This window comes from Schistocerca gregaria, chromosome 1 (assembly GCF_023897955.1).
Source record: "Schistocerca gregaria isolate iqSchGreg1 chromosome 1, iqSchGreg1.2, whole genome shotgun sequence".
NCBI lineage: Eukaryota > Metazoa > Arthropoda > Insecta > Orthoptera > Acrididae > Schistocerca > Schistocerca gregaria.
Genome location: NC_064920.1, coordinates 759,706,590 through 759,734,503, shown reverse-complemented (window position 1 = coordinate 759,734,503; position 27,914 = coordinate 759,706,590). Strand labels below are relative to the sequence as shown.

The following is a 27,914-nucleotide window of genomic DNA, read 5'->3' as shown; positions in this document are numbered from 1 at the left end:
CCTCCTGAGTAGTCCCCGCCCGGAGATCCGAATGGGGGACTATTTTACCTCCGGAATATTTTACCCAAGAGGATGCCATCATCATTTAATCATACAGTAAAGCTGCATGTCCTCGGGAAAAATTACGGCTGTAGTTTCCCCTTGCTTTCAACTGTTCGCAGTACCAGCACAGCAAGGCCGTTTTGGTTAATGTTGCAAGGCCAGATCAGTCAATCATCCAGACTGTTGCCCCTGCAACTACTGAAAAGGCTGCTGCCCCTCTTCAGGAACCACACGTTTGTCTGGCCTCTCAACAGATACCCCTCCGTTGTGGTTGCACCTACGGTACGGCCATCTGTATCGCTGAGGCACGCAAGCCTCCCCACCAACGGCAAGGTCCATGGTTCATGGGGGGAGGAAACACGCTATGGCAGTTGATAATCAAATTCAGAGAAAACCAGCAATTGTTCTTAAGCAATCCCACAATCTTTTACGTTCTTTCCATTAATTATAGTCATAATAGTTGCATGCCTCTACAAGGACTTTGTCTGATTTGGAATTTCTGTGAAAGAAATTCAGAAGACTCATTTTTGAACTCAAAGCGATGAGCGAACTTATACTGCATGAACTTTAAAGGGCAAGAAAGAAGAAATTTCATTTGTCCAGCCAAGACCTCAGAAGCAGCAGGAGAATATTCAGATTCACAACCTGCAAAGAAGGATGTCTGTGTCCCTCATGTATGACTGTGACTGGTGGATTGCAGAGATAATAGACATCAGTTATGACTTAAACGAAACAGTTTTGAACTTTATGCTACCACATGGACCAGCTGCTGGACATAGGTTTCCAGCTGCAAGACAGGAACACTGTCATCAGTGTTCACTTCTAGTTCACAATGTTTTAATAATTGCGAGTGCCTCAGTTTCCAATGTTCAACAGGAAGGCATCACTTAATGTCAAAGGAAGATAATGATGCAGTCAAACACCCTTTTTAGTTCATTAAATAACTAATTTCAGTTCTAAGCAGACTGCACAGAAGTTATATGCTTTAGAACCTGTATGTGTCTGAGGCTTTCACATGGATTTTGGAATCATTTAATACATTTGGAAATTGTCCCTCGTACTCATCTTTCAGAAGAAATAAAACCCTATGTTAAATAAGAATGTTTGTTTTTACTTCGTGAGATCAATATGTGATGATGTGGTAATAGAAACTAGTTTAATGTGTGGCAAAAGTTTCACTTGCAATTTTCACTTGTCAATAAAACATGTTTAACTGAAAAGTGGAAGTTCTCCGTTTCAGGGAATGTAGTATTATATGGTACAAATCAACAGTAAACTGTCTGAGTAACAGTACACTGTCTGAGGAAACACACTCCTGTTGCTGCCAGTGGAAAGAAAGAAGAAAGGATGTTTTTTTTTGAAACAATATGGATAACTTGCAGATTGACATTATGCAGTGTCTTTGGAAATCTTTCCATCAAACATCTTGGGATGATACATCACACTGCAAGGAACAATTTTTGTTAGCCAAAATGTTTGTTGGCACTTTCCAGTTACTTAAGGTGTCATTTTATATTGGTTATGTCCCAGAGAGGCAGCAGGACATAAGCATACTTCTACATTAATATTCATTGTGTGTTGCCTGTCGGCCAATCATCTACTCTTTACGAGGGGATAGGCCCAGCAAAATTAAAGTTTCTGACTCACTTCTAAAATATCTTTCTCCACTTGTAGGTACTCATTCTTACTGGTTTCTTGTGAAAAATCACACTGTCAGATCACTGTGGTAGGTAGTATGTCTCACACCTGATTAGTAGGCTCTGTTAGTTCGTGAAATCTCATCATCTCAGGACCGACATATACTAAAGTGTGCCTAGTGTTGTCTGGAAGTAAGAGCAAACATTTTGCCTCTAACAAAAGTTGTTCTACGTGGCTTGATCTGTCATTCCTAGACGTTTGAAACAATGACTTTGAAACACACTGCGTAAGTATTTTGGCAAAAAAAAGCCTGTAGAGAATATTTTGTTTACGTTCAACCTTTCCAGAAGTGTTGTTAGATGCTATTTGACATATTCTTTTTGTTTTTTCTAGCTTTGCTGGAGAATGAGCTCGCAGACAGACAAACGATTGGCAGCTTTTATCAACAAATTTATTTTCTAGCTTTTATTGAAAGTCTGGTAAGTTTGCTGATAATTGTTGGAGTGTGCATTTTGTTTGTTTTTTGTCTATTAGCAACAAACCTGTTTTAACTATATTCCAGTATTATTTGTCTTCATGTTGTCATCCCTCATTTAATTTCTCTCTCCTTTTCCAACTTAAACCACTAAATATGCTGTTTTTCTGTACTAAAAACAAAATCTGACAAACTTTACACTACAGAAATGAAATTCGGTGGCCAATATCACTGTTGTAAGTACAATAACATTGTGCTTCAGTCAGACTTGTGTTTGCACCTACAGAGACATGCAATTATCTCAAGATTACTCAGATACTATAAATTCCTTCTGTTTTTCGCAATCTACACACATTCTGTGAGTTATATTCTGTGTAGGGCTTTTAGTATTATTACTCAAATAGGTTTTGGCCACTTGTCTTTATCCCCAGCAATACCAACAGGGGGGTACTTTATACCCACATTTTGAAAATGCTTCAATCTATTCATGTTGTTTATATTTTAAAATATGAAAAAAATTATTGAACATTCTTAGTTAATTCTTCTGCAAAACTCAGTAACTGATTTAAATTTTTTCAGGTGAACTTCAACAAAACTTTTTTTTGGTAGTAGTAGTAGTAGTAGTAGTAGCAGTAGTAGTAGTAGCAGCAGCAGCAGCAGCAGCAGATGCAACTTTTTACAGTGAATATCATATTAGGACAGTAGTGTAAGACCAAATAAGTAGACAAAATAGAAATAATGGCTAGAACAGGTTCTATTGTTTTAATGGCTTCATTTGTGGTCCAATAGGACTATCCTGTGATTCACCTCACAGCGGAGTTGTGTTTGTGGTGGTGGTGGTGGTGGTGGTGGTGGTGGTGGTGGTGGGGTTTCTATTTTCTCTTTCAACTGAAAAATGTGAATGACGACTTGGGGTATTATCAACCAAAATCAAAATATTCCCAGTATTGCCAGTTGCAAACTGATGACATTTAGCTGCAATTGCAAATGGTGCAACAGTACAATCTGTCACAGATGAAGGTTCAGACATCAACACCAGGCAGCAACAATGACAGTTTGCAGGGTGGGGGAATGTGCCAGACTGGTAAGCCCAGTGCCAGTGGACCTTCTGCATGCACACTTGCAAATGTCAATTTGCCCACCGGAATGTTTTCAGTTAAATGATAAAAAATAAAAGCATTAGCAAATATAGAAATTACAGCACGTATAAGTAACAAAAGATGTATCAAACATTAAATATAACTACTGTCTTGAAATGCTTGACAGTAGTATTTTCAATCACATTGTGTAAACCTTGTCTGGATGACCTCCAGAACAAGTAATCTTTTCTAGTAAAAATCACCTGCTCTTTCTAGTGATACAAAAATAAAGAAAGTAGGAGGTACTAATGTTTGACATCAAACTATGCACAAATTTGATGCGTTTTTTTTCCTTTTTTTTTTTTTTTTTTTTTTTTTTTTTTTTTTTTTTTTTTAGGGGTTCTATATATTAGTACGAGGGCTGTTCAATAAATAATGATAATAATTTTTTATGGTCATAATTTATTTTATCTTACGATATTCTGTTAGCTTAATGTGCAACAAACACGCTGTAGTAGTTTCATTGTTGGGACTCCTGGTTCCCACCTGTCAGAGGCGGGCAAGGCGAGACGTGTTCAGTATCGCCTACCGCTGTATGGCGATAACAAGTGAGGAACAACATGCAGCTTTGAAATTCTGCTTTTGTCTCAACAAATCTTCAGCTGAGGCCTATACAATGTTACGGGAGGCCTATGGAGAGTCTATTCTTCCCTACAGCACAGGTTGAAGGTGGTTAAAATGTGTAAAGAGGGGAGACAATCAGTTTCAAAGGAAGGTGGACCCGTTGATAAAGTTACTGCTCTTAAGGAAGAAAACATCAAAACTGCTGCTGTCATTGTGAGAGAGGATCGACAAATTACCTTAACATTACTTTCTAAAATATTGAACATTTCATTGGGTGCCACCCACTCGTTTGTGACAGAAAAATTAGACGACATGTGTTTATGCGTGATGGATTCCAGGACTGTTGATTTCCAAACAAAAGGACATTAGCGTGCTGGTCTGCGTGCAGTTAAAGATGATGTTAGAGGAAGATCTGGAGTTTCTTTCAAATTCAATCACTGCTGATGAAACTTCACTACATCATTTTGATCCTGAGAGCAAACAGCAAAGCTCAGTGTGGAAATCTCCTTCATCACCAACCCCAAAAAAGCAAAAGTGGTTGCTTCTGCTGGGAAAGTTGTGGTTATCTCATTCTTTGATATTCACGGAATGGTTTATCAGCATGTTGTACATGCACACACATCACTAACTGGACAATACTACAGGGCTGTCCTGAAAACATTGCAAGTCCACATCAGGTGCAAAAGACTACATTTCCATGAAGCAGGATGGATGCTACACCATGATAACGCGCGGCTGCATATTGTCAATGTTGTTGCTGAATATCTTACAAAAATCAACATGAAGGGCATCCCTCACCCTCCCTATAGGCCGGATTTAGCTCCATGTGACTCTTTTCTATTCTCTGATGTGAAGAAACGCCTTCGTGGGAGACATTATCAATCATCACAAGCAGTGGTGAAGGCCTCGGAGGCAATTTTGAAGTACTTCTCAAAAAAAAAAAAAAAAAAAAAAAAAAAAAAAAAAAAAAAAAAAAAAAAAAAAAAAATAATCCATTGTGTTTTTGATAACTGGCAGAAATGCTGGGAGGACAAGTGCATCGCACTCATGGGAGACTACTTTGAGAGTGACCATCAGAATTATGAGGATGGGTAAAGGCATGTTGTTTTTTTTCTTTATTGAACAACCCTCGTAACTTATAGAACACCTACAATTAATGGTTCGTATAATTAGAATTGATAACATGTAATGTCTTTATGGAACTACTAAAGACGAGTTGACACACTTTGTTTTATCATAAATTATTGCTATCACAAAATGATTGCTACATTTTTGCAACTGGTTTTTCCCCAATGTTGATGCCATGTAGCACTAAAATGGTGACTTTGAAATATTAATAATGTACAGAGCATAAAAATATGCGCATTTGATCCAAATATCTCTTTTGAAGTGCTACTGTTTCACTTTCAAGCCCTCTTAAATTTGGCTATATCTGTTGTGTAGTTCAATGACTCTTTTTATTTTTTGTAAGTTGTAGCTTGGGTTTTGCACAGATTAGCTTTATTCTGCATGCTTCATCTGTGCAGAATTTCATTCTAGTTGGAGCTTTTCTTGTTGGGATTATTCCTATGATTGGTCCACTTCATATGGAAAATGCATCTTGAATTTTGAAGCTAACATGACGCACAGTGTCTTGCACAAAGGAATAACTGGGAGGTGGCTTGTGTATGTAAATAAACGCGCAAAATGCGCTGGTTTTACACTTAGCTTATTTAGTGACACATTCAACACTAACATGCAGATGAACAGTGTAGCATCGGTTTATTCCATTCTGAACTACTAATATTGTAGTGGTCCAATAAAACATATCTGCCATTTGGAGTGGTTGACACTTGTTTAAAAGGAAGGAGCAGATTTGGGAGTAGACTTCATATCATAAACATTAACATACTTTCATTGAACTTCAATTGAAAATAAGTTATCTATGATGGTACAGTATTACTGTTTATCTGTTTGATCAAAACTACTTTAAAATGGTGTACAAACAGAACTCTTCCACACATATAATTTATACTTCACGTCCTTCTTGTGCAACATTTACCAACATAACGAAAACTACATTAGGAACATAAAACACTCTATCTGTGGCAATCAAAGTGTGCATTATGTAACATCAGTGGCTTTCACACATTTATTCTTGCTTGAGTCCATGCTATCCTCTCTCAAAATATTAAACTGCTTTATTCTAACATACTGAGACTGTTTTTAGAGACATTCTTCTTTGTGAAAGTATGCTGACTGTGATGGCTAGTTAATCATAGACATTAGTAATCTTTTTTATTTCCTTTTTGGGTCTAAGCATTATTATTACTAGCTAATTATTAATGTTAAATAAAGTATAAACTGCACAAATTATTTTCACCAGGCACGGTGGGCTTCTAAAATTATATATTTGTTGACTACACCAGATGACATCACGAGAGTGAGGGTTGTAAGATTATTGAGCAGCCGGCTCAAACAGCCACGAGCACACCACATCGAAGCTTTACTTGGGTAAGCTACTTTGGTGTAAAAATTAAAGCCAGCCTTAATAATATGTGACAATAATTTGTTGCCTGAGTAATGAAGCTTCTATACAGAAAGGTATGCTTTAGCTTCTTCAGCCTAGAAGTTAGTTATCTATCTACAGTCTTTGCTTTTTTCGTCCTAGCTTTCTAAATCAGTTTTGTACAGGTTTCAAACATTTGATACCTAGAAATATGTGTGCCATGTTAGATAATACTGATACGCAGAGCATATAGATGTCAGAGCCAATGTGGAACACAGCAATAATCTGCTGCTAATATCAACTTCTTCATTATCCATCTGACATTCACCACTGGATGAAGGTCTCCTCCATGCACTGTTTTAAACAGTCGTTTTGTTCCTGGTGTTTCCATAGGTTATTGATTTGGTACTTTCTTATCTCTTGGCATTTGGAAAACATCTTCCTTGGTCTGTCTACCATCTGTTTACTTGACTGTGTCCTATCCATCTCTGTTATGTTTTCAATACAGCTGTAATTATGTCTTCCTCTCCAGTGTGGTCCCAGAGCCATTTGTTTATTTTAGTAGTGCATCTCTTAACTGAATGCTCAGTGACCCTCAGCCTTTAAGTGGTCCCAGTATTTAAATAAAAACTGATAATAAGCACTGATTACAACCTTTACTTTTCAGGATCATCAGAAGTGTAGTTTTGAAACCTATACTTAATTTACCAAAAGGTCTCCAGGTCATTTTTTACTTTTCTGCTTATTTATGTTAGTATCCACCTTGTCATCTCCCATTGCTCTAAAAACAAGAACTCAACTGTTCATGGAACTTCATTGTTAATTTGTAACATTTTCCATTTTGCGTTGTATATGTGGGTTATTCATCAGTTTAGTATTGTTATAATTTATTTCTAAGATGCCATAGCCACACCTGTCAAGTCTTGTACCAGGATGCATAACAGTACCTTGTTGTTGGAAACTGAGAGTGCCTTTCAGGCACAAAAACTCCTACAGGCCACACTCCTGTACACGCTCCCTGTCCGGGTGGAGGCTCACTTCACTTCGAATTCGTTGCGTGATGTGGTATTTACTAGATCACTTGTCGGATTGACTGACGAGGAGATTCAGTCTCTCCTCGCTGAGCAGGGTATGATGGCTGTCCGTAGGGTCATGAAAAAGGTTGACAATGACCTTGTACCGACCTGGACGCTTTACTTGACCTTTGATAGTGTTCAGCTGCCGTTGCGCATCAAAGCTGGCTATGAGGTTATTTCTGTTCGCACCTATGTCCCGACACTACGCACTGCTACCAATGTCGGTGTTTTAACCACACCCGCCAGTCTTGTTCTATTGCGGCTAAATGCGTCACTTGTGGCAGGGACGCACGTGAGGGTGACTGTCCATCTCCATCTCCTCGTTGCTTGAACTGTCAGGGTGACCATGCAGCGTCCTCTCGCAACTGTCCCATCTGCAAGGATGAGCGCTGTATACAGGAAACTGGGGTCAAAGAGAGTGTCCACCTCGGCTACTATCAGGCTTTTTGCTTGTAGGAAGCCCACGCTGCTCCCAGCAGGCAAATACAGTACCGTCCTCGCCTCTCCTTGGCCTACCAGGCAGGTATTGACACAGACATGCGATCTGACCTATAGCGCTATGGTCATCCGTTTGGCCAGTGTTATGATGGCCCGGTCAACGTCTCCTCTTCCTCCCCTCACCCCTAAGACACAAGCATCTTCATCAGCTTCTGCCAAGACTAAGACTCAGAAGTCAGATGCACGGGCCTTCAAGAAGGAACTGTCCAGTGAAGACTTCTTACGTATCCCGAACTCCCAGCCATCGACCAGTACTTCGACTAAACAACCTTCCAAAAAGGCTCATAGGAAGAAAAGTTCTCCTCTTCCGCCACGGCACATTTCTTCTCCTGCGCCACCCAGCGGTTGTCGCCCCAGGCCGATATCCGTTTCCCCTGGCCACACCGCTGGTAGCCGAACATCTGGCCGTTCACCGGCAGAGGAAGCTCCCCCTCCTGGCCATCTTAACAAGATGGCTGAGGAACCTATTAAAAAAATGGACGATGACTCTCCACCTATTGATAGCGGCGGCAGTGCTCGCTTGAAGCCAGGCCCTCAGCAGCCTTCGAGGTGGCCCCTACTTGCTTCTCCTTTTCCTTTTTCATCTCACAATGGCACTTCTTCATTGGAATATTCGCGGAATTCGCTCCAACTTACAGGACTTAAAGTTGCTGCTATGCTTGCACTGTACGCTCGTAGTAGCTCTGCAGGAAACGAAGCTACGCCTATGCGCTCATATTGACTTGGCACACAATACCTCTGTGCGTTTTGACCTACCCCCTGTGGCAGGAATTCCGGCTCATGAAGGTGTTATGTTGCTCGTCTGGGATGATATCTATTATGATCCCATCACATTGCACACCGATCTGCAGGTAGTTGCTGTCTGAATTACTCTCCCCACTTTCATATTTTCCATTTGTACTGTACACACTCCATCGTTGTCTGCCATTACTAGGGCAGACGTGATGCAAATTATTGCTCAGCTACCTACACCATTTTTGTTGACTGGAGACTTCAATGCCCACCATCCACTTTGGGGCTCTCCAGCATCCTGCCCGAGAGGCTCCCAGTTAGCAGACCTTTTCAATCACCTCAATCTTGTCTGCCTCAATACTTTCTTTCGGACACAACTCGCACCTATTCTCATTTAGACCCCTCTATATGTACTACCCAACTTGCATGTCAGTTTGAGTGGTATGCTCTTTCTTATATCTATTCCAGCGACCACTTCCCATGTGTTATCCATCTCCTGCATCATACTCCATCTCCGTGCTCCACTACTTGGAACATCTCCAAAGCAGACTGAGGGCTCTTCTATTCCAGGGTGACATTTCAGGATCGAAACTTCGCAAGCTGTGATAGTCAGGTCTCACGTCTCACGGAAGTCATTCTCACTGCTGCTGAATATTCCATCCCTCATACTACTTCTCCATGTCGCGTACCGATCCCTTGGTGGACCGCAGCATGTAGACGCTATACATGCTCGTCGACGTGCTTTACGCACTTTTAAACGCCACTCTACGATGGCGAATTGTATTAATTATAAACGTTTACATGCGCAGTGTCATCATGTTATTAAAGAAAGCCAGCTGGACTGCTTTCACAAGCTCCTTCAACAGATTTACTCCTCCTCCTGTTGTCTGGGGTAGCCTGCGCCGGCTATCTGGCACTAAAGTCCACTCACCAGTTTCTGGCTTGAAGGTCGCGAATGACGTCCTTGTGGCCCCTGAGGATGTCTCAATGCCTTCGGCCGATTTTTCGCAGAGGTTTCGAGCTCCGCTCATTACCACCCTGCCTTCCTCCCCCAAAAACAGGCAGAGGAGGCAAGGCCACCTAACTTCCGCTCCTCGAATAATGAAAGTTATAATGCTTCATTCACTTTGCGGGAACTCGAAAGTGCACTTGCCTGGTCACGGTCCTCCGCTTCAGGGCCTGATTATTCATATTCAGACGCGGAAGAACCTTACTCCTGCGAGTAAAGGTTTTCTTCTTCGTACTTATAATTCCATCTGGATTGAGGATCATGTTCCCACATGCTGGTGCGAATCTATTGTTGTCCTGATTCTTAAGCTGGGGAAGGACAAGCACTTGCCTTCCAGTTATCGACCCATTTCCCTTACCAGCTTTGTCTGTAAGGTGATGGAACGAATGGTTAACTCTCATTTGGTTTGGCTGCTCGAATCTCGACTCCTACTTACCAATGTACAATGTGGATTTCGTAGGCACTGCTCTGCTGTTGACCATCTGGTTACCTTGTCGACCTTCATTATGAATAACTTCTTGCGGAAGTGCCAGACAGTGGCTGTATTCTTTGATTTGGAGAAGGCTTAAGACACCTGTTAGAGGGCGGGCATTCTCCTCACCATGCATACATGGGCCTTCGCGGTCGCCTCCCTCTTTTTATTCATGCATTTTTAATGGATCGAAAGCTCAGGGTACATATGGGTTCTGTCTTGTCCGACGCCTTTCGCCAGAAGAATGGGGTGCCACAGGGCTCAGTTTTGAGGGTTGCTCTCTTCGCCATAGCGATCAATCCATTAATGGATTGCCTCCCAGCTGATGTATCAGGCTCCCTTTTCGTGGACGATTTTACCATCTACTGCAGCGCGCAGCATACATGTTTCCTGGAGCGCTGTCTTCAGCATTGTCTTGACCGTCTTTACTCCTGGAGTGTCGCCAATGGCTTCCATTTTTCTGTCTAGAAGACTGTCTGTATTAACCTCTGGCGCTACAATGAGTTTCTCTGACCGTCCTTACATCTCGGTCCCGTTGCTCTCCCATTCGTGGAGACAACAACATTTTTAGGTCTTACATTTGACAGGAAACTTAGTTGGTCTCCACATGTATCATATTTGGCTGCCCATTGTACCTGTTCCCTAAATGTCCTCTGTGTTCTCAGTGGTACGTCGTGGGGAGCGGATCGAACCGTCCTACTTCGCCTATATTGGTCGATCGTCCGCTCAAAGCTGGATTATGGGAGCTTTGTATACTCCTCTGCACGGCCGTCCATCTTATGCCGCCTCAACTCTATACAACATTGGAGGTTGTGTCTTGCGATCGGACCATTCTATACTAGTCCCATCGAGAGTCTTCATGCTGAAGCCTTGAATTGCCACTAACCTACTGCTTTGTCGGTATGCCTGTTGGCTATTATCAGTGCCCGACCACCTGTCTTATCGTTTCTTTTTTGACGTCTCTCTCGATCGTCAGTACGAGTTGTATGTATCTGCCCTGCTACCCACTGGAGTTCACTTTCATCGCCTCCTTCAGCAACTTGATTTTCCACTCCCTGCAACCTTTAGAGTGGGTGAGAGCCAAACTCCACCTTGGCTCCAGGCTCAGGTTCGCGTTCACCTTGACCTCAGCTCACTCCCAAAGGAGGTTACCCCAGCTTCGGTATACCGCTCGCGGTTTGTCGAATTTCGTTCACAGTTCATTAATACGGTCTTCATTTATAGAGATGGCTCTAAGACCAATGACAGCGTCGGGTGTTCTTTTATTGTCGGGGCACGCAGTTTCAAATACCGGCTCCATGGCCATTGTTTGGTCTTCACAGCTGAGCTATTTGCCCACTATCAGGCTGTTCTTATATCTGCCGCCACCAACATTCTGCTTATGTCATCTGCTCTGACTCCCTGAGCGCCATCCAGAGCCTCAGTGATCCGTATCCGGTTCACCGTTTTGTGCACCAGATCCAACGCTCTCATCAGCAGCTGGCGGCCCACGGTTCTCCGGTTACCTTTATGTGGGTTTCTGGCCATGTTGGTATCCCTGGGAATGAAGCTGCAGATGCCGCGGCCAAGGCTGCAGTCCTTCAGCCTCGGACAGCTTCCTGTTGTGTGCCTTAATCTGATTTTAGCAGGGTCATTTGTCAGTGCATTTTATCACTGTGGCATGCCGATTGGTCTACACTTACTGAAAACAAGCTTCCTGTCCAAATTTTAATACACTGCGCATTGATCCTGGCCTGCCATGTAATCTGGATGAAATTTTAGCTGATGACCCAGGAGCAGCTGCTCGCGTTCTTCGTTTTATCCACTTGATAAACCTGTCTAAGGACATTTGATTATGCTGTTTTCTTTTAATCCCTTGCCTGTTAATGTGCCTTTTATAATGTTGTCCTTTTTAGTTGCTGTTTTAACCTTGTGCCTCGCAGTGCATTCATAACTTTGTCTGGGCGCTAATGACCTCTGTAGTTGTGCGCCCTAAAACCATTAAAAAAAATTATTCTCATATGTGATGTGAATTCCTTGCTCCATGATAATCATGTATTTATTTATTGGGTTTATTTATTTATTTCTATTTTTGCCTGCAGAAGAAAAAGAATATAATCGAGTTGTAATGGCCTTCTTCCTTTGGTAGTCAAAGTATGCTTTAGTTTTGCTAACTTCATTTCTCTCTCTCTTCTGCCTGCTCCTTTTAATTTAAAATATTTAAAATCAATGTCTTGCATTTACTTAATAGTTGCTTAAGTTACTGAATGTGAGTGAACCTTTCAATTTTTATTTTATTTATTTATTTAAATAATTAATTTATTATTATTATTATTATTATTATTTTGGCAAAAGCTGTCTTCTCATTGTGTTTCATGTTCGATAGCTTCATTGGTAAAATGTGAGGACTTTCTACAAAGATAAAACTAGTTTTTGTTTGTTTGTTTGTTTGTTTGCTTTCTTGTTTATTGATAAATATAGATATTAAAAAAGTTTGTCATGCTAAATTTTTAAATTTCAGTGTATAACATAATAGTAAGGATTTTTATGCTTATGATGTACAGCAAATAATTCCTCTAATAAATATACTGTATTTTATACCCATGACATGTACTGAGATTATTTGTACCTAACAAGTAAACTAGAAATATCAGGTGATATAACCGCTTGTTTTATATGGCAGCATGTGGGAAAAATAAAAAGTAATTTAATTATTAGTTGTTGTAAAAAGTAATCTCTGAAATAGATCATAAATGTGTAGGCTCATTTCTTTACCATTATCAATTTGAGCTTGTAGTGTCTAGTAGCACTTGCCTTTCCAGATAAGGACGCATGTACACAGCACACTATAAATCGTATAAATATCTTGCCGTTCCATGGCATTTAAATTTACTTGTTTCTGTGGTAAATAATTTGATTAATGAAGGAATGTAATAGGAACATAGTACGTGCGAATAACATTTAACAGATAGACACTTTTATCCCTGTACAGATACATGTACCTTTAGTATATGTTGGTCAGGAAACCAGGAAGAACAGAAGTGAGAATTTAAAATAAATTTGCTGATTATAATACTTCTTAGCAACCATCGAGTCATATCAGAAGACTCCATAGGTTCAAATCCATGTGTGGTAAGTCACAAGGTGACAGACAATAAACTGGTTTAATGAGAAGATAACTTCTATCATGATGATGCAATAAACTATAACTTAGACCATTTCTTCCTCATTCACAAGATTCTAGTTTGGAATAGAGTATGATGTTTTAATACGAGAACAAATCTCTGCCTCCTGTTGTTAATTAACTATTGCCTTTTTCCCCCCCTCCCTCCAGGGAGGTATTATTATATATTTGTTCTTGATACTTGTGTGTAATTTTTTCATGTGATGATGCCGCGAATTGATGGGTGGTGTTCCCCTCGATCAAATGGTGAGACATAGTTAAAACTGAGCCAGGAAATACGAGTAATCTGATCTGGAAAAACTTTTCGACATAGATTGACTGTGCAATACAATATGAGCAGTAAAATGAAAGCAAACTGATTTTTCTTTAAGGAAGAAGAAGAAGACACCTATAACCATATCCTTCAGTCCCCAATCACATAAATGATAAAATGAACTTGGCCATACTAAAGAAAATGAAATAAATAGCAACCAGTTAATAATCCACTGAGTAAAATCGTGCAGCCACATTCAGTGACATGTAGCCTCTGCGCTGCAAAACAGGTTTCATAAAGCAGACAAAATATTTGATCTTGTCATAGATGATATAGTCTTACATAGACTACTTATCATATATCCTACAATTACAGTTGTATATCACTGTCCATTACTGCTACACATGCACACACATGGTGTCTGTACAATAAGGTAATTGTAGTCTTGTTACACATGTATATTATCAAATTTAAAAAATGGGAATGATAGTATGGCGTCAGTGGACGGGAGTTCTCAGGCGGGAAGTTCAGCCGCCAATTGCAAGTCTTATTGAGGGCGACACCACCTTGGGCAATTTGCGTGTCGACAATGGGGATGAAATGATGATGAGGACAACACAACACCCAGTCGCTGAGGGGAAAAAATCTCCTACCCCAGCCAGGAATCGAATCCGGCCCCTGGTGCATCGCATTCCAACGCGCTGACCATTCAGCTATATCAAGTTTCAAAATGTCAAACACATGCAGTTTTCCAGTAACAAGGGTTGTATGCAGCTGTGTTGTTGCACCATGACAGTTTGCTTTGTTTCAGTGAAACTTTTCTCCAGTTCACATGTGGAATGCAGAGCATCTCTTCATGGCACTAGGGTATGTGTTGGACTGCAGTGCTTCCATCACTTATACATCATAGAAGTTGTCCCTTTGACATCAGAGTTGCTGTTTGCAAGTAAATGCAATTCACAATTCATTTTTCGTATCCACAACTACAGTTTATCCTTCTTTTTCATAGTGCACTCCCATGTTACATATACATAGTCAGACTGTCTAACATTTGAATGTTTATGTTGTGTGTATACAAATCTGTCAGACTTACATCAAATCCTCACAGTATAACATCCTATAACATCCTGGTATACTGCCATACCAAATCTTGCGATTGTATGCTATCCTATTACCAATGGAATTGTGTTAATGTAAGTACCTCTCATAATTCAATCATGTACAATTCATGTAAGCATGTCTGCTTCACGGCTACCTACACCCTTAACTGATATCCAATGCACAAACAGCTCATGTGTCTAAATACAGACATTGTGGGTTGCTGTTTGCTCTTACTCATGTATTTTCCACTGCATTTCTTTGCACCAGACCCAGAAAGGAAAACACTCAGCAAAACTAACTAAGATAAGGAAATCAGAACTACATATAAATCCACAATAAAATCCTAAATCTTAACTTACTGTGTTTTATGGACTACAAGACGCTATGAGCTATAAGACACCTTAATTTTTAAGCAATTGAAAAAATAGTTTACCTGTTTTATTATTAGGTTGCAAAGCCAGCCTAAAAACCTTTTTAGTTTATAAACTGAATTTGCCTTTAAAATCCCTGAAAATCATCATCCGAACTTTCTCCTCCACCACCTCCTCCTCCTGTCCCTCTTTGTCATCATCATTATCTCTTCATATGTAAGATGGTCTTCACTGCCACCAAAAGCATTACTTATGCCGCACCTATTGAAAGATTTAACAGTAATGTCTTCTCCCTCTCTAGACGATGACTGTTTTATCCACTGATGGACTTGTTTGATTGTAGGTTGGTTTAAAGTTCCCTTCAGCATGAATTCATGTTGGGTTTTATCCATCATCCATTTGTTCCATTCCTCTCATATACTCTTGATATGGTTCATTTATCGAGACCTCAACGTTTGCAGCTGTGAAGTAAGTCCTCCCATAATAACAGTAAGCTCTGTATTTCTCTGTCTCAATTTCTCTTTCACAGAATTTTTCAAATGACTACGATATTGATCTAGCTTAAGAAGGGAAATATTCTTCAGTAAAGCATCTTTCCTCCTCTTCCACACATTGTTATTCCATAATTTCATACCAGCCTCATCCATCCAGGCCTTGTCATGTATGTGAACAACACCACCTGGCGCTATTTCAGAAGGTATTGGCATTGTTTTATGCTTGGAAATGATAATTGGATTAAGTTTAGTACTGTCAGCACAACATGAAAGGACAACAGCATAATGCATTTTTTTGTGTGCACTTGTCTTTATTGTTACAGTTTTAACACCGTTTATGGCAACTGTTGTGTTATTCTGCACATGAGATAGCACAGAAGTTTCATCCGTCTTCATTATTTGGCTTAGTTGTACATTGGTTTTCTTTCGATGTTGAGTAATCAAGTAATGGAAAGATAATACACTATGTGATCAAAAGTATCCAGACACCCCCAAAAACATATGTTTCTCATATCAGGTTGATTGTGCTGGCACCTACTGCCACGTACTCCATATCAGCGACCTCAGTAGTAATTAAACATAATGAGAGAGCAGAATGGGGCACTCCGCACAACTCAAGGACTTGGAATGTGCTGAGGTGATTGGGTGTCACTTGTGTCATACGTCTGTATGTGAGATATCCACACTCCTAAACATGCCTAGGTCCACTGTTTCCAATTTGATAGTGAAGTGGAAACTTGATGGCACATGTACAGCACAAAAGCATACAGGCAGACCTCATCTGTTGACTGACAGAGACCGCTGACAGTTAAAGAGGGTCGTAATGTGTACTATTACCGACCCATCAGTTTAATAAGTCACGGCTGCAAAATACTAACACGAATTCTTTACAGACGAATGGAAAAACTCGTAGAAGCCAACCTTGGGGAAGATCAGTTTGGATTCCATAGAAATGTTTGAACACGTGAGGCAATACTGACCTTACGACTTATCTTAGAAGAAAGATTAAGGAAAGGCAAACCTATGTTTCTAGCATTTGTAGACTTAGAGAAAGCTTTTGACAATCTTGACTGGAATACTCTCTTTCAAATTCTGAAGGTGGCAGGGGTAAAATACAGGGAGCGAAAGGCTATTTACAATTTGTACAGAAACCAGATGGCAGTTACAATAGTCGAGGGACATGAAAGGGAAGCAGTGGTTGGGAAGGGAGACAGGGTTGTAGCCTATCCCAGATGTTATTCAATCTGTATATTGAGCAAGCAATAAAGGAAACAAAAGAAAAGTTTGGAGTAGGTATTAAAATCTATGGAGAAGAAATAAAAACTTTGAGGTTCACCGATGACATTGTAATTCTGTCAGGACCTGGAAGAGCAGTTGAATAGAATGGACAGTGTCTAGAAAGGAGGATATAAGATGAACAACAACAAAAGCAAAATGAATATAACCAAAAGTAGTTGAATTAAATCAGGCGATGCTGAGGGAATTAGATTAAGAAATGAGATCCGTAAAGCAGTAGAAGAGTTTTGCTATTTGGGGAGGAAAATAATTGATGATGCATGAGATAGGGAGGATATAAAATTTAGACTGGTTATGACAAGGAAAGCGTTTCTGAAGAAGAGAAATTTAACGCCGAGTATATTTCAGTGTCAGGATATCTTTTCTGAAAGTATTTGTATGGAGTGTAACCATGTATGGAAGTGAAACATAGACAATAAATAGTTTAGACAAAAGGAGAATAGAAGCTTTCTAAATGCGGTGCTGCAGAAGAATGCTGAAGATTAGATGGGTAGGTCACATAACTAATGAGGAGGTACTGAATGGAATTGTTGAGAAGAGGAATTTGTGGCGCAACCTGACTAAAAGAAGGGATCGATTGGTAGGACACGTTATGATGCATCAAGGGATCACCAATTTAGCAGTGGAGGGAAGTGTGGAGGGTAAAATTCGTAGAGTTGAATACACTAAGCAGTTTCAGAAGAATATAGGTTGCAGGACTTACTCGTAGATGAAGAACCTTGTAGAGGATAGAGCTGCATGAAACCAGTCTCTTGACTGAAGTCCACAACAACAACAACAACAATGGACTGGACTGCACAGAGTCCTGACCTGAATCCTACAGAACACCTTTGGGATGTTTTGGAACTCCGACTTCATGCCAGACCTCACTCACCGACATCAATACCTCTCTTTAGTGCAGCAGTCTGTGAAGAATGGGCTGCCATTCCCCAAGAAACCTTCTAGCCCCATATTGAATGTATGCCTGCGAGAGTGGAAGCTGTCATCAAAGCTAAGGGTGGGCGAACACCATATTGAATTCCAAAATTACCTATGGATGCCGCCATGAACTTGTAAGTCATTTTCAGCCAGGTGTCCGTGTACTTTTGATCACACAGTGTATTTTCTCTTCATGCTCTTGTGGTATTTTCTGAGATACTTTAGTTTTGATTTGTTTGCTAAGTCCATGATGCTTCATAAACCTGTAGCGCCAATCAACTCCACCCATAGAGTCACTGTAGCACTATCTTGTGGGTTTTAAGGGAGAGGATAAGGAGTCATTCGAATCCCGGGAGCGGAAAGACTTCCCTTAGGGGGTAAAAAAGGACAGGTGTACACTCGCGCACACACACACACACATATCCATCCGCACATACACAGACACAAAGAGACACACACACACACATATTTATATATATATATATGTGTGTGTGTGTGTGTGTGTGTGTGTGTGTGTGTGTGTGTGTGTGTGTGTGTGTGTCTTTGTGTCTGTGTATGTGCGGATGGATATGTGTGTGTGTGCGAGTGTACACCTGTCCTTTTTCCCCCCTAAGGGAAGTCTTTCCGCTCCCGGGATTCGAATGACTCCTTATCCTCTCCCTTAAAACCCACATCCTTTTGTCTTTCCCTCTCCTTCCCTCTTTCCTGAAGAAGCAACCATCGGTTGCGAAAGCTAGTAATTCTGTGTGTGTGTGTTTGTGTGTGTTTTGTTCATTGTGCCTGTCTGCCGGCGCTTTCCCACTTCGTAAGTCTTGGAATCTTTGTTATATAACAGAAAGAAACTTCCACATGGGAAAAATATATTAAAAACAAAGATTCCAAGACTTACCAAGCGGGAAAGCGCCGGCAGACAGGCACATGAACAAAACACACAAACACACACACAGAATTACGAGCTTTCGCAACTGGCAGTTGCTTCGTCAGGAAAGAGGGAAGGAGAGGGAAAAATGAAAGGATGTGGGTTTTAAGGGAGAGGTTAAGGAGTCATTCCAATCCCGGGAGCGGAAAGACTTCCCTTAGGGGAAAAAAAGGACAGGTGTACACTCGCGCGCGCACACACACACACACACACACACACACATATATCCATCCGCACATACACAGACACAAGCAGACATATTTAAAGGCAAAGAGTAAGGGCAGAGATGTCAGTCGAGGCGGAAGTACAGAGGCAAAGTAGTTGTTGAAAGACAGGTGAGGTATGAGCGGCGGCAACTTGAAATTAGCGGAGGTTGAGGCCTGGCGGATATCGAGAAGAGAGGATATACTGAAGGGCGAGTTCCCATCTCCGGAGTTCGGATAGGTTGGTGTTGGTGGGAAGTATCCAGATAACTCGGACGGTGTAACACTGTGCCAAGATGTGCTGGCCGTGCATCAAGGCATGTTTAGCCACAGGGTGATCCTCATTACCAACAAACACTGTCTGCCTGTGTCCATTCATGCGAATGGACAGTTTGTTGCTGGTCATTCCCACATAGAAAGCGTCACAGTGCAGGCAGGTCAGTTGGTAAATCACATGGGTGCTTTCACACGTGGCTCTCCCTTTGATCGTGTACACCTTCCGGGTTACAGGACTGGAGTAGGTGGTGGTGGGAGGGTGCATAGGACAGGATTTACACCGGGGGCGGTTGCAAGGGTAGGAGCCAGAGGGTAGGGAAGGTGGTTTGGGGATTTCATAGGGATGAACCAAGAGGTTACGAAGGATAGGTGGACGGCGGAAAGACACTCTTGGTGGAGTGGGGAGGATTTCATGAAGGATGGATCTCATTTCGGGGCAGGATTTTAGGAAGTCATATCCTTGCTGGAGAGCCACATTCAAGGTCTGATCCAGTCCCGGGAAGTATTCTGTCACAAGTGGGGCACTTTTGGGGTTCTTCTGTGAGAGGTTCTGGGTTTGAGGGGATGAGGACTTTGGCTCTGGTTATCTGCTTCTGTACCAGGTTGGGAGGGTAGTTGCGGGATGCGAAAGCTGTTTTCAGGTTGTTGGTGTAATGGTCGAGGGATTCAGGACTGGAGCAGATTTGTTTGCCACGAAGGCCTAGGCTGTAGGGAAGGGACCGTTTGATATGGAATGGGTGGCAGCTGTCATAATGGAGGTATTGTTGCTTGTTGGTGGGTTTGATGTGGACAGATGTGTGCAGCTGACCATTGGACAGATGGAGGTCAACGTCTAGGAAAGTGGCATGGGATTTGGAGTAGGACCAGGTGAATGTGATGGAACCAAAGGAGTTGAGGTTGGAGAGGAAATTCTGGAGTTGTTCTTCACTGTGAGTCCAGATCATGAAGATGTCATCAATAAATCTGTACCAAACTTTGGGTTGGCAGGCTTGGGTAACAAAGAAGGCTTCCTCTAAGCGACCCATAAATAGGTTGGCATACGAGGGGGCCATCCTGGTACCCATGGCTGTTCCCTTTAATTGTTGGTATGTCTGGCCTTCAAAAGTGAAGAAGTTGTGGGTCAGGATGAAGCTGGCTAAGGTGACGAGGAAAGAGGTTTTAGGTAGGGTGGCAGGTGATCGGCGTGAAAGGAAGTGCTCCATTGCAGCGAGGCCCTGGACGTGCGGAATATTCGTGTATAGGGAAGTGGCATCAATGGTTACAAGGATGGTTTCCGGGGGTAACAGACTGGGTACGGATTCCAGGCGTTCGAGAAAGTGGTTGGTGTCTTTGATGAAGGATGGGAGACTGCATGTAATGGGTTGAAGGTGTTGATCTACGTAGGCAGAGATACGTTCTGTGGGGGCTTGGTAACCAGCTACAATGGGACGGCCAGGATGTTTGGGTTTGTGAATTTTAGGAAGTAGGTAGAAGGTAGGAGTGCGAGGTGTCGGTGGGGTGAGGAGTTTGATGGAGTCAGGTGAAAGGTTTTGTAGGGGGCCTAAGGTTCTGAGGATTTCTTGAAGCTCCGCCTGGACATCAGGAATGGGATTACCTTGGCAAACTTTGTATGTAGAGTTGTCTGAAAGCTGACGCAGTCCCTCAGCCACATACTCCCGATGATCAAGTACCACGGTCGTGGAACCCTTGTCAGCCGGAAGAATGATGATGGATCGGTCAGCTTTCAGATCACGGATAGCCTGGGCTTCGGCTGTGGTGATGTTGGGAGTAGGATTAAGGTTTTTCAAGAAAGAGAATATATATATATATATATATATATATGTGTGTGTGTGTGTGTGTGTGTGTGTGTGTGTGTGTGTGTGTGTGTGTGCGCGCGGATGGATATGTGTGTGTGTGTGAACGAGTGTACACCTGTTCTTTTTTCCCCCTAAGGGAAGTCTTTCCGCTCCCGGGATTGGAATGACTCCTTACCCTCTCCCTTAAAACCCACATCCTTTCGTCTTCCCCTCTCCTTCCCTCTTTTCTGAAGAAGCAACCATCGGTTGCGAAAGCTAGTAATTCTGTGTGTGTGTTTGTGTGTTCTGTTCATTGTGCCTGTCTGCCGGCGCTTTCCCACTTGGTAAGTCTTGGAATCTTTGTTTTTAATATATTTTTCCCATGTGGAAGTTTCTTTCTATTTTATTTACATAGTATATTTTATTTTTCCAACTCAGAACAGAATACTCGATATAACGCGAGTCAAAGAATAAAAACTTAATTGTCTAATGTCAACTGCACTAGCACTGAGTAAACAAAGGACACATCAGTGGTTACTTATGTACTCCCCCTCAACCTCTACCTTGAAGTGCGGAGGTCCCGGGATAATCAGGTAGCTAAATCTGACTTGTCTTCCTGCTCTCATACGGATGACTTGTTGCTGCAAAGATGTGTGAGCTGATGTGGACTGCGGTGCTGTGGTTCCAAGTCATCTCAGCATGGATTCTTGTGCAACATTATGTCTAGTACACTCCAAACTTAGGTTCTCCTCTTCCAGTTGAGTGTTGTACTCAGTTTCTGGTAAGATACATGCTGGCTTTACCTTCTCTATGGACACACTAATGGTTTTGTCATTCTGCAAGATGTCAATAGTATGACTGTTACGTTTCACTACTCGATAAGGTCCAGCATACGGAGACTGTAGTGGTGTTCGACGCTATCTGTGCCAAGCATGATGTGTACAGTCCACCAACACCTTAAGCCCAAAAATTGGGTGTTCACTGTGCCTAGATACCGTTTGTCTTCTCACAGTTTCCACATGGTCACAGATGTCTGACACTTTCATACATCACCAACAACTCCCTGTTGTGTGCAGTCCATTTTGTCTGTCAGAGGTGCAGCTTGTTTGACAAGAAACTAAGAGGTTGCCATTGTTCGTCTACCTGTTGCAAGACTTCTATTGCGACATGACTGGCATCTATTACCTTACTCAGTGGTGTGGCAGGTATGGGATGTGCATGTATCACTGCCTCCTCTAAGCTTCTTTGTAAGTCACTGAAAGCTTTGCTCATTTCTTGTGTCCATTGCAGCTTTCACTTTCCTTTGGAATTCTTTCCAACCAATGCATTCGTAAACAGTGCCTGTGTTATGGCAGTAGTTGACAAATAACAATGGTAAAAGTTTACCATATGCAGGAAATGCGCAAGTTGTTTGTAGTCTGTAGGTCAATCTTCTCTGATAGTGGCTGTACACCGTTGCCTGAGACTATATAGCCGAGAGAAGTTACTTAAGTGGATGACACACTTTTGTTCGTTTAAAACTACTCTGTATGTATCCAGCCTCTATTGTACCACCGGAATATGTTTATCGTGTGATTGGGCATCCTCTGAGAATATCAAAATGTCATCCTGCTATGTGTAACAGAAAAGTAATCCATGGAGCACCTCATCAAGGAATATTTGCCAGGATTGGGCCAGATTTTTGAGTCCAAATGGCATAAACAGAAATTCGAATAGCCCAAAGGGTGTGATCACTGACATATTTGCCACGTCAGCTGGAGCCAATGGAATCTGTATGCCTTATGACAGTTCAGCACTTAGAACATTTTTGCACGCGCTAGAGTGTAGGGAAACTCTTGAATGTCTCCTCAAAAATCACTTTTGTCACCACTAATTATACGGTACAGCCTTGTATCGTGCTTCATTGTTGGAGTGTTGATGGCTTCTTGCAGCGGAGATTACATGCGCTACTGACCACACCTATGACATTCTCTGTTCCACTGCACTGAGAATCTTTTGCCATGCCCTTATGTGATCCACTAATAAGGCAGTTATTTGCCAAGTCCACAATGAGTGTGAAAAGAGACAAATCTGCACCTAAGATGGGGTGTAAAATATCTGCCACTACAAAGTTCCACATGTAACGGGTAGACAAATTGATATCAGTTGTGAGTTCTTTATAACCATATGAGTTTATGCTTGAATTGTAACCTGCTAGCAGTTTCAAAGGCTCACTCATGTCTTCTGTAAACAACGTCAAGGCTGACTGGGCACTCTCTTCCATACCTATCAGGAAGTTGAGTCCTGAGTGGCTGTCAACCGTTTGTAATCTGTGTGATGTTAGCTTATTCTTGCAGGATGTCACAGAATGGAATAAAGGAATAGTGTAAATCACACTTCCATGACCCTTACCTTGAATGTGTGTGTTGTCGTCTGACTTTTGCCTGGTTCTGGCTCATTTACGGCACTGTTTAGCGAACTGCAGACGGACAAGAAAGGAAATACCACTGTTCAGGTAGTTTAGGAGAAGGTGGGATAGCTTTTTGCGCTGAAGTCTGGCATGTTGTTGTAGTTTGAAGTTGGCTTGGTGGATGATATCATTCAAGGAAACATGAGAGGCAGATAACTGCAGGATTTTCTAGAGCGAGAGAAGTCCGGTAGGGTGGAAATTTGCTGATGATGCATATAGGTTACAAATTAGCCGGGTAAGACCAAGAGATTGTTGTATTTGAAACTGTAAAAGAGCCTGGTGTAGGGTAGATTGCATCTAGAAATGGGAACATTCAGTGTTAGGCCTTTTGTAGTAACTCCAAGGGACAAGCAGCTTTCAAGAAACAGAATTTAGTTTTGATAGTGCAAAGCTACATTTTTGAAAGTGACATATCTAATACGAGACAGATTCATCAAAGCAAGAGAGACAGATGGGGAGTTAAAAAGCGTGAGAGTGGCAAAAAAATAAATAAGCAGAGGGTGAGAAAGATAGGAAAACGGAAGAAAAGCAACGAAAAAAGTCAGAAAAATTAGAAAAATTCATATGGAAATTGTTAATAAGATGCAATGAGTGGGTAATCTATATTTATACAAAAATATTTGGAAAAAATCGATCTGAAAAGTCGTGAAAACAGACGAAATTTTTAGAAACTGGGTAAACAGAAAACAAAAGTGCTATCACACCATGAAACGAGATCCATTCTGTCTAAAATTTTGCCCACCACACCTAGAATAGCTTTCTGTCACCCTCCCAATCTCTGCAATATTCTTGTCAGACCCTATGCTCCTTCTGCACCCATCTCCCTACCCTGTGGCTCCTACCCCTGTGACTGTCGCCTGCTGCAAGACTTGCCCTATGCACCCTCCTACCACCACCTATAATAGCCCTGTAACTGGCAAAACATATACTATCAAATGGAGAGCCACCTGCGAAATGACACGTCATGTGCCAGCTATTATGTAAACACTGTTCAGCCTTCTACATCAATTAGGATGAATAGGCATAGGGAAAGGGTATATACTGGCAACTCACAATATCCAGTTGCAGAGCATGTTCTACAACATGACATTTGTGACCTCTGCACCTGTTTCACCACACGTGCCATCTGGATTCTTCCCCCAGGTACTATTTTCTCAGAACTCCACATGTGGGAACTAACACTACAATATGTCCTTGGTTCTTGCCAGCCACCTGGCCTTAATTTACGTTAATTTCTTCCGTCTCAGCTTTACTTCACTGTAACTACTCCTTGCTTCACTCCGTTTTAGTTTTCTACATCTTTCATTGTCTTTCCCATCTATTTTTCACCACCCCATGTGACCTCTGTTATGTACAATGCACTTAGCTTCTCACTCTTATTAACTCATTCATGGTGTTTTACTAGTAATCTCTGTCGTGTATGTTACCCTGTCCTCCACCTTTAAGCTCTCAGGTTTTCAAATCTCGTTTGATGCAGTTCCCAAGAATCAGTCTTTCCTTCTCATCCCGTGCAGTAAGTCTCTCCTGGCGTGTGGTTCCGGGTGACTTTCCCAAAATCTACCCCTTTTCCTAGACCTCTCCACCTTCTTCTTCTTCTTCTTCTTCTTCTTCTTTTTCCTTCTCCTTCAAGCTTTCTGCCTGAAGAAGGAGCCACTGGCTCCGAAAGTTTGCCAGTCATATCAGTCTTTTATGTGTGAGTTCTGCCACCGCGTGGTGAGTAGATTCTTTATCTATCCAGTTAAATAATTTAAATAAAATAGAAAGAAACTACCACATGAGATAAATATATTAAAAAGAAAGATTCCAAGACTTACCAAGCGGGAAAGCGCCGGTAGACAGGCACAATAAAATAACGCACACACACAAAATTTCGAGCTTTCGCAACCGGCGGCTGCTTTGTCAGGAAAGAGGGAAGGAAAAGGAAAGATGAAAGGATGTGGGTTTCCAATCCCGGGAGCGGAAAGACTTACCTTAGGGGGAAAAAGGATAGGTATATACTCTCGCGGGCGGGTGCTCACGCGCGCGCCACACACACACACACACACACACACACACACACACACACACACACACACACACACACACACACACTCCGCTGCAGAGTGAAAATCTCATTCTGGAAACATCCCCCAGGCTGTGGCTAAGCCATGTCTCCACAGTATCCTTTTTTTCAGGAGTGCTAGTTCTGCATGTTTCGCAGAAGAGCTTCTGTAAAGTTTGGAAGGTAGGAGACGGATACTGGCAGAAGTAAAGCTGTGAGTACCGGTCGTGAGTCTTGCTTCGGTAGCTCAGTTGGTAGAGCACTTGCCCGCGAAAGGCAAAGGTCCCGAGTTGAAGTCTCGGTCGGGCACACAGTTTTAATCTGCCAGGAAGTTTCAGCTTTTAATCACTTTTAGAACATGATGATGACATTAAGACAAAACAAGAAGGAAAATAAATCCAGGCCGAAATGTAAAGAAAAATGAAATAAATCCTATTAAATGGTCTCATTATTGCTGCAAGAATAAATTACAGCTGCAAGACCCACCATGGAGACCAACAGACATCAGTAGATCGTAGGACGAGTGAAAGTCCAAAAATTGGACTTAATTGTGACTGTGATCTTTTATTTATGTATTAGTTGCTGTTCTTACAAATGACTTGCACCCTAGAAGATATGGATGTCCATGTTTCGCACTTGATCAAGCACAGCACTACAGAAGGCTTGGAGGGGGAACAGTGACACCTGCTTGATTGAAAACTAGACGAGTCGGGGTGAAGGAGTATGAATGGGCAGCAAATTACGTCATGTCGTCAACCATGGGAATCTATACTTCGTACTTTGGTTTCTTAGGAACATCTACCCCACTTAAACTGCAATTTGCCTGAATCCACTCGTAGTCAGCCGGAACTGAGCTAACTTTAGAATTGGACAATAGCAGTCATTTCTGCAAGAAATGGTAAAAATCTAGACAGAGGACAATAACTTACTTAGGTGTTATGTGCTGCAATGTTGTCAAAGTTCACAGTGATGTATGACGGGAACTAAAGGAGGTGTGTGGTTATACACAGCCAATGAGAGAGCTGTGAGCAGACAATAAGTTTGAAAGCAAAAGAAATTGTCACATCCTCACTTCAGCACATAAGCAAAATCCAATATGTATTTGGATGGAAACAATTGTGGTATTATGCAAAAAAAAAAAAAAAACCAAATATGTGCGACAAAAAATATATAAATTTCACACCTGCTATTAGGGCAGTGATTAAAAATAATGCCACAGACAACACAGTTAATAAATGAAAAATGTAGAAAAGAAATGACCAAATTAATGTAAACCATTGTTTTCATTTATTTTAATTCTCTCTGTATTATCAAAATATAGACAATCAATGAATGGCATAAATTTAGAGCATGTGTAATGTTAACTTTCTAGGCAGTTAATTTATGTTAATAAAATGGTTTGTAATTTTGATTAGTCAGAATAAGTCAAAAATGAATTTTTTCTCAAGAAGCCTCTTGAAAAAAGGGAGACATCTTTTAATCAGGGTCAGCTTATACTCAGGTAAATATGGTATGTTTTGTATAGCGTCCTGATGGATTAAAATATGATTGAGTATGACTAGTAGTTAATCACATGTTACTTGCATTTTCCACTCTCAAGTCTTTGCTCTGTAAGTAAAAACACACAACATGCAGGTTGCTGTCAGAAATAAACACAAAGTAATTTACAGGACTTTATCACCTTCCTCCATCATCGGTAAGTGAGATATGTGGTTGGAAGGTCCAGTGTTTATGTGTAATAACTTTCAGTCCATGCGAAGACTTTTGATTGTTTTGTCAGGTATTTCTTCAGCTTTAAGAAAGACTAAAGAATTACCAGATAAGTAACAACTTCAAAATAAACTTTATGCAGTACATAGGCACTCTTACCTCATGACAGCCATGAGGAAACTAAAAGAATGTTTTGGAAAGAGGCAAATTGGACCATTCTGACAAACTTTAAAGGATACACCTGAAGAAACTGCAGACAGATACATGTACAAGTATAGGACAGCAACAGTTGGTGAGACAGTGAAAAGAAAGTTGTGATAACCAGACCATTGAAATGATATTGAGGCATTACTTAATGGATAACTTCAGCGCACACTCCGCTGCAGAGTGAAAATCTCATTCTGGAAACATCCCCCAGGCTGTGGCTAAGCCATGTCTCCACAGTATCCTTTCTTTCAGGAGTGCTAGTTGTGCATGTTTCGCAGAAGAGCTTCTGTAAAGTTTGGAAGGTAGGAGACGGATACTGGCAGAAGTAAAGCTGTGAGTACCGGTCGTGAGTCGTGCTTCGGTAGCTCAGTTGGTAGAGCACTTGCCCGTGAAAGGCAAAGGTCCCGAGTTCGAGTCTCGGTCGGGCACACAGTTTTAATGTGCCAGGAAGTTTCATATCAGCGCACACTCCGCTGCAGAGTGAAAATCTCATTCTGGAAACATCCCCCAGGCTGTGGCTAAGCCATGTCTCCACAGTATCCTTTCTTTCAGGAGTGCTAGTTGTGCATGTTTCGCAGAAGAGCTTCTGTAAAGTTTGGAAGGTA

The 27,914-nt window shown here is 41.6% G+C and overlaps 1 protein-coding gene and 1 non-coding gene across 4 annotated transcripts in view; both read left to right on the top strand.

The window, feature by feature from the left end:
• LOC126267979 (centromere protein I-like) overlaps nt 1-27,914 on the top strand; it is a 351,312-nt gene that overhangs the window by 56,873 nt on the left and 266,525 nt on the right. For all 3 annotated transcript variants that reach the window (XM_049973330.1, XM_049973337.1, XM_049973346.1), the window contains exons 4-5: nt 2,074-2,159; nt 6,224-6,351. In XM_049973330.1, coding sequence (XP_049829287.1) covers nt 2,074-2,159; nt 6,224-6,351 — 214 coding nt within the window. The remainder of the gene's footprint in view (nt 1-2,073; nt 2,160-6,223; nt 6,352-27,914) is intronic.
• Trnas-uga (transfer RNA serine (anticodon UGA)) lies at nt 27,664-27,738 on the top strand. The gene has a single exon. It is a non-coding gene; the product is annotated as a tRNA-Ser (tRNA).